Genomic DNA, 6,674 nt, shown 5'->3' with positions numbered 1-6,674 from the left:
GTAAAGGGCATTGCAAAATTTAAAGTCACAGGGTAACATACAAAGAGCAAACATCCTAGGAATCAAACTCTGCTTGCTACCCTGACATGATAGTAAAAGGCTACAACCTAGACCAGTATTCCCAGTGGAGTCAGACATAACCAACAATAACAATATTTTCCTGTTTCTGTGAGCTGGAGCTCTGCACACATGCTAAGGGAGATAAAAGCAGCAACTTAGAGCAGGCCTGAGATGTATGTGCAGTGGGGCAGACTGAAATTTAGCTTAGAATTGTAGAGGAGTTACTATTAAAGCCAGTGAGATGTGCAAGTAAATAAATACCTTGCAGCCTGCATATGGTTGTGGAATCAGATACAATGGAAAAGTGATTAGGATAGAAGCTATAAATCAATATATAAGTAGCACAAGGGGATGCCTGACTTTTTGAAAAACCTAATTGCCAAAGAAATGTAAGTGTTAGAAATGAAAACTGGGCCTGGCTACAAATTAGCTTCTAGGGAAAATGAGCACACCATGAACTTCAGTTCATTTCTGATGTACACAGTCAGATTAATTCCTCTGCACTCATATAAGGAAAAAAAAAATCTGAGTGAGGTTTACCTCTTATTCATTCGCTCTTTTTTTCCTAGGGTTACTCTTCTGAAATGAGAGAGTATGTGAGATATTATTTAAAGTCACAAATCTAATAGCATCCTAACTTATATGATGATCCAGTTAAGAATTAATCTGCATTTTGTTGTGCTTCTGTTGGAATCCAGAGTAACAAGTGTATTACTTTAATACAAATCTCAGATGAATAACATTAAATAAGAAACAAAATCATATTAATTAAAAAAGGACAAAGCCGGCTATTAAGAAAAATTGACTGCTCTTCATTAACAAAGAAGCTGTCCACACAGAAAGTGTAAAGAAAAGAATTCTTTATCATTACCCCAGAAAAGGCATAACAAGATCTTAGATAAATTCAGCTGAGAACCTAAAGCTAAAAGCCCACTGAATTAATTGTCGTGAACTAAAACCTAACACTAAACTGAAAATCATAGTCACATTATTTTTGAGAAGAGATAACAAGTAGACAGCAAAAACCATCTCGCAGTTTGGAGGGTGTCCAAATTATTAATGTAAATAATAGTATTTACACTATATACCAAATATATAATACCAAATGATTACTATTAATAATAGTAAATCTCTGTTATAACACTAAAACTACTCTATATTGGTAACTCCTGTCACAGGGAAACATCTGCAGAGTGGAAAATGTATGGAAAATATGATGCAAGTACATAGCTCTTTTGGTCATCGTGCACTTCACAATATTCACATTATCCACTTCACTGGATGATGAATCCCTAAAACAACCTTCTCTAATGACTTTCCTCCTCCCCAAAGAAAGTTCAGACATGAACAATGACTACTATACAGTTTCTAAGCACTTAAAAGGGGTGTACACAGTCTAAGGAAGGTTGTCATCTGAGAAAATATGATACTCTTGGCATTGTCTTTTCTTATGAAAGAATGTTAATGGCATGTTGGAGACTGCCAGCAATACCTCCCCAAGGTAAGGTAGTTTTCAAGGAGGAATGACTCTACACAGACACGAATGACTCCGTCCAAGTCACATCATTAAAAATGTAATGGTTATGGAGACCATATGTTTTCCTTGTTACAGAATTAGTCATTAAATTCTGCCTTTTCCAGTTATAAATTGATCTTATAGGCAGGATGACAACTCAATGAAGAAAATAAAATAAGCAGCTTTAGTCTCTTTATACACATATGTTCTAATAACAGCTTTTTTTAAAAGCATGTAGCACAGTCAGGGTTTTTTGCCAGTTTCACATATTATAGGAATGAAATACAGATCCACAAATTGAACAATATTTTGCTAATGGCTCACCAAAAAAATTTAGGCAATAAAAACCAAATTCCCCAATGAACTGCAAGTAAAAATACATTTTAAAAGACAGAAAAATGACAGACTTTGAACCCACAGGATTACTTCAGGCATAGTGGCTGTGAAATGCACTTCACTCAACAACACTTCAGTGTTAGTTGAAAACTTCTTTAATAATCACAAAATTGGTATTCAAGAAGCATGAGCAAGAAACTGGTAAAGCAGCATGAAGACCGTCTAAAGAAACAGACACACCAACAGTAATAGACACATCCAATAGAATTTCTCCACAAAATACACTTTTTCTAGACAAGACTATAACCAGAGCTCTGTAGCTCACAAGGTTGTTTCTAGTGACTAAGCCAGGTATATTTTTTGCTTCTGAGGTTCACATCTTGCCAAACTGCATTTGAGTAAATGACAACCTATATGAGCAACAATTTAGCTTCAGACAATTCATATAGCCCAGCTTGGCACACATAGGGTTTTTTAAAGGCTCACCAAGTTTTTGAAAGCTTCACTTGACCTCTCTTTGTGAGGATGGTCCTGGGTAAGTCAGCCTGTGAAACTGGAAATTGCAATTTTGAAATCCAGTTTGCACACTCCCCTCTGAATTCCTAGCCATTAACTTGGCACAAGGCAAGGACACTTTTCTTTCTCAAGCTTTTTTTAATGGTTTTGGGCATATTCTGAGCGCCTTCTGTTCTGTGTGTATCTGTGGATATGAGAATGTCCACATCAGAGCACTGCTTTCCAAAGTGAGCTACCTGGAGAGAAGTGGAGGTGAGTCCCTTAGTGCCTTGCTTTGACTCTAGTCATATAGAATGCTTTGAGTGGGAAGGGACCTTAAAGATCATCTCATTCCAATCCACCTGCCTTAGGTGGAGACATCTTCCACTAGACCAGGTTGCTCAAAGCTCCATTTAGCCTGGCCTTGAACACTTTCAAAGATGGAGCATCCACACCTTCTCTGGGCAACCTGTTCCTCTTGATGAAAAACTTAAGTATTAAGTAAGCTCTCTATGACTGTTCCAGCTGCAGCATTTTTTTTTCCCCCACAAAATAGTCTTTTGCTCTTCAATACCATCAACGCTTTAATAAATTCAGAAATAATACATGTTTTGAAAATCGTCAGCAAAATACAAAAAAAACCCCACTGTCAGCTCAATTTTAGCTCAAACTTCTGCATTCTGAAAAAGAAAAAAAGAGTCTAATACCAATGCAATATTTTAACACAACGGGAGAATATAATGAGGATGATTGCTGTTACAATCATCCTTTTAAAGCTCTCTGCTTAGAAATCATCACCAAATTTTCAGTGATAAAAGGGCCTTTACTATTTGAAATAGGCTGTATGAAGCTCCAGATCCAGGGGATCTTCATACCTTCCAAACAAATAAGTTTTACCAGATAAAAAGCAAAAGCAGGACATTAATAAGATTGCAAAGAGTATTGCAATATAGTTTTCATAATTTTTAAAGAAAAAAATTGAATTTAAAACTTTAAACTGCTGAATATCACTAAGCATTCAGTTCTTGCAGGCAGCTCTATAAAAAACATTTAATGTATCAACTCGGACTCAAAAATTATATATTTAACATATACATTTGCTTAGATTAGCCAAAATGATATAAATCAAATTCTAGTAGATTTAAATGTCCTAAAAGATTTTTGTATTGGCTTCAACAAATCCACATAAGATTGACCATTTTTATTAAATGTGTGAACTTATACATAGACTAGACTCAGATATCTTAATTTTCTTTTTGAAAGGAACATTTAAAGCCTTCCAAAATCAATGCTACTGAAGCAAAATCAGAGTTCTGTCATATTTCAAATATAAAAATGTTTATATTTTACTGAAACATAAAAAAGTGTCAGGATTTCATATTTATCATATGAAACATTAGTGTGGATTATAAAGTACCACAGTCTTGTTTCATTAGATGACAATTTACAGACTTATAATAACTTACCCACTGGGTGGTTTGCAGACTGAAATATAACTAAATGGGAGCAGGGTTGACAAGAACAGACCTCAAAAGTACATCAGCTTCTCTTCCAATGCCATGAGGTTGCTAAGTGTTTAAAAAGGCTTACAAACTCAAAAAAGTCTGCAAGCCCTTCTGTATTGTTTCTTTTAATGAAACTTGCTTACCTCATGAGTCTGTAAATTTTTGTTTTTACTAAAAAGCAAGTTATTTCACTTGGCAGGGGCTACAAATTTGCAATTTTTTTCTGTAAAGACACACTTCAACAGAATGTTTTAAAATTAAGAATATCTTGGGAACTAATAACAAAAAAGTACTTTAACATTGTTTTCAATATTTACTAGAACAACCTGTAAACTTTTTTCATCCAAACGGCTATTCTGCCTGCAGTATCTGTAACCTAATAGCCACATTACCCCAAATTGTCAGTTAAACAGCAATGAGTCTAAAAACACAAATAAACCCCACCCTCCTTCCCACCAGGCACTTTTGCTATTGTCTAGGACCACAAGTAGTTTTATTAAAAACTTAGCTAGCAAAAGTACAATGTCACCAACAAAAAAAGTCACTATGCTTTCATGTCTTGCTTTAGAAATATGCTCCTGGCTCTCAAATCTGGGATCCAAAACTCTAATCACCACTAGGGCTCATTCTTTTTGCTATAAAAATCTCCACCAGCATTCTCAGGATCTGACATAAGCCTTTTTGGCTGCTTCTTAGGGTAATATAGATTAAAGTCACAGATAAGCAAGCCTGGAAGTACAAATCCTGCCAGAATAGTTACCATCTTTCTAAACGCAAATGAAAATCACAGCTCTATGTAGTGGAACAACGTTTAATGATCATATAATGCATATCATTAGAAAGAAAGTTAATAGAGGGCCAGAGGTTTCACCCTGAAGGACTAACAACAAAAGCAATTTTAGCTACACAGGAGTCTGGAAGGAGCTGGCCAGCACCTCACTTCAACTACACTTAACGGCAGGTGAGCCACAGAAAAACAGGTGATATTAAAAAAACCAAACCCAACAGGGACTCAGAGAGAAAGCTTACTTCACTTTGCAACCAAAGATGAATAACAGAGGGTAGATTTTTGAATATGGGATATTAACTTAAACATACCTCGAACCTCCTGGTTTATAGAATTGTGCTATTTGTTTAGAAAGTAAAATAAAATAAATAAGGTTTTTCCATGAAGAATAATGTATTTTGGTTGAGTTACTATCCCTGGACGTGTTAAAAAATGAGTAAATGTAGCACTTCTGAATATGGTTTAGTGGGCGTGGTGGTATTCAGTCAAAGGTTGGACTTCATGATCTCGGAGGTCTTTTCCAACCTTAATGATTCTTGGGTTTGTCCAAGGAGGTGCTCCTTCCAGGCAGACGCCAGGGCTGTGCCTTCCGGGGGACTGGCGGTAGGGCTGGGGGTCTCTCTTGAAGCCGGTGGGGGGTCCAGGTTCAGCTGGGCCGGGGGCTCCTGCCGGGCACGGGGTCCCGTCTCAGGCGCGGAGATAGTCATTCTTGAGGCGACTGAGGCGGGCGCCGTGGCTGCGGACGGTGAGGGCCAGGAGGTCGTACTTGTCGCGCAGCCCGCTGGAGACGTGGCGAGTCTCGCGGAGAAGTGCGCGGGCGTGCAGCAGCAGCCCCAGGAAGCTGTCGCCCAGACGGGACTCCTCCCGGCCGCCCTGCTCCTGCCCCTGACGGAATTTGCCCTCCAGCTCGCTCAGAGAGCGGTCCGAGCTGGAGTAGGCGTCGCTGATCTGGGCGGACTCGCGGCGCAGGTAGGCACCGTAGCTCTCCTCCCCGTCCAGGTCGTAGGAGATGCTCCTGCCGATACCTTCCAGTACCCGGCCCGCGTCCTCCACCTGCCGCCCCAACACCGTCAGCTCCTCTCGCAGGCTGAGCCCACCGCCCGCCGCCGCACCGCACCGCCGCTGCTCGCTCACCCGGAACAGCAGCTGGCACCGCTCGGGGTCGTCGTTCTCCTCGTAGTCCCCATCGGGGACGAAGTAGTGGTGCAGGCTCCCGTTGGACATCTCGGGATACAGAGGCCCCTCGAAGTACCCGCGGCAGAGGCTGCAGAGCCAGAACAGCCACAGCAGGCGCAGAGGGACCGGCATACTGCGGCCGACGGGCAGCCTAGGGCCGCCCGTGCCGCATGGGTCTCCCCGGTGCTGCCGCTGCCTTCCCCGGCTCCGCTGCGGGCCGCCCGGGCCGAATACCTCAGCACGGCCGGAGAGCTGGCGGCTGTCTGTGGCTGGCTGCGCCGCGCCGCGCCGCTCTTAAAAGCCGGGCAGCCCCGCCGAGGGGGAAGCGGCGCCCGCGCCGCGCCAGGCAGGGAAGGGCCGGACCGGGCCCGGCCGCCCCCCGCCCCGGGCACCGGCCACAGGGCCCCAGCGAGCACCGCCCCCCGCGTCGCCCCCGCGGGGGTGTCAGCCGCAGGGAGGGAGGGATACACGTACACCTTTCTGCTCTTAATAAAGAAAACCCCCTAAACCTGACTTTGCTCCGGTCTGCTCTTCCTCCCCTTGTAAATTACTGCTTTGCTAACAGCCTGCTCAAACACGGCTTGGGACAGAGGGACTTCTCAGAGTTGCTCAGGCCACATAGTTTGTCATTGATCAAAAACTAGGAAGGGAAAAAGATACAGGATCAAGTACAAAGTGTAAAACAATAAACCTTGATAGGGTAAGATGGGAAAAGGAAACAAAAAATTTTTTCTTAAACGAAATGTCAGATGTGTCTGAAGAAAACCCCATTACAGCGCATCATGTGGGGCTGACTTTG

At 41.9% G+C, this 6,674-nt stretch overlaps 1 protein-coding gene across 1 annotated transcript; it reads right to left on the bottom strand.

The window, feature by feature from the left end:
* Positions 1-5,386: 5,386 nt before the first annotated feature.
* Positions 5,387-6,090, bottom strand: FIBIN (fin bud initiation factor homolog; the record flags this gene model as incomplete). Its single annotated transcript, XM_082283667.1, has 1 exon — positions 5,387-6,090. The coding sequence occupies exon 1, from the start codon at positions 6,005-6,007 to the stop codon at positions 5,387-5,389; it is 621 nt and encodes a 206-aa protein (XP_082139793.1). The 5' UTR covers positions 6,008-6,090.
* Between the last annotated feature and the right edge of the window lie 584 nt (positions 6,091-6,674).

This window comes from Coloeus monedula, assembly GCF_965178545.1.
Source record: "Coloeus monedula genome assembly, chromosome: 6".
NCBI classification, from domain to species: Eukaryota; Metazoa; Chordata; class Aves; order Passeriformes; family Corvidae; genus Coloeus; species Coloeus monedula.
Note: the sequence above shows the minus strand (reverse complement) of the source record. Positions and strands in the feature narration are given on the sequence as shown.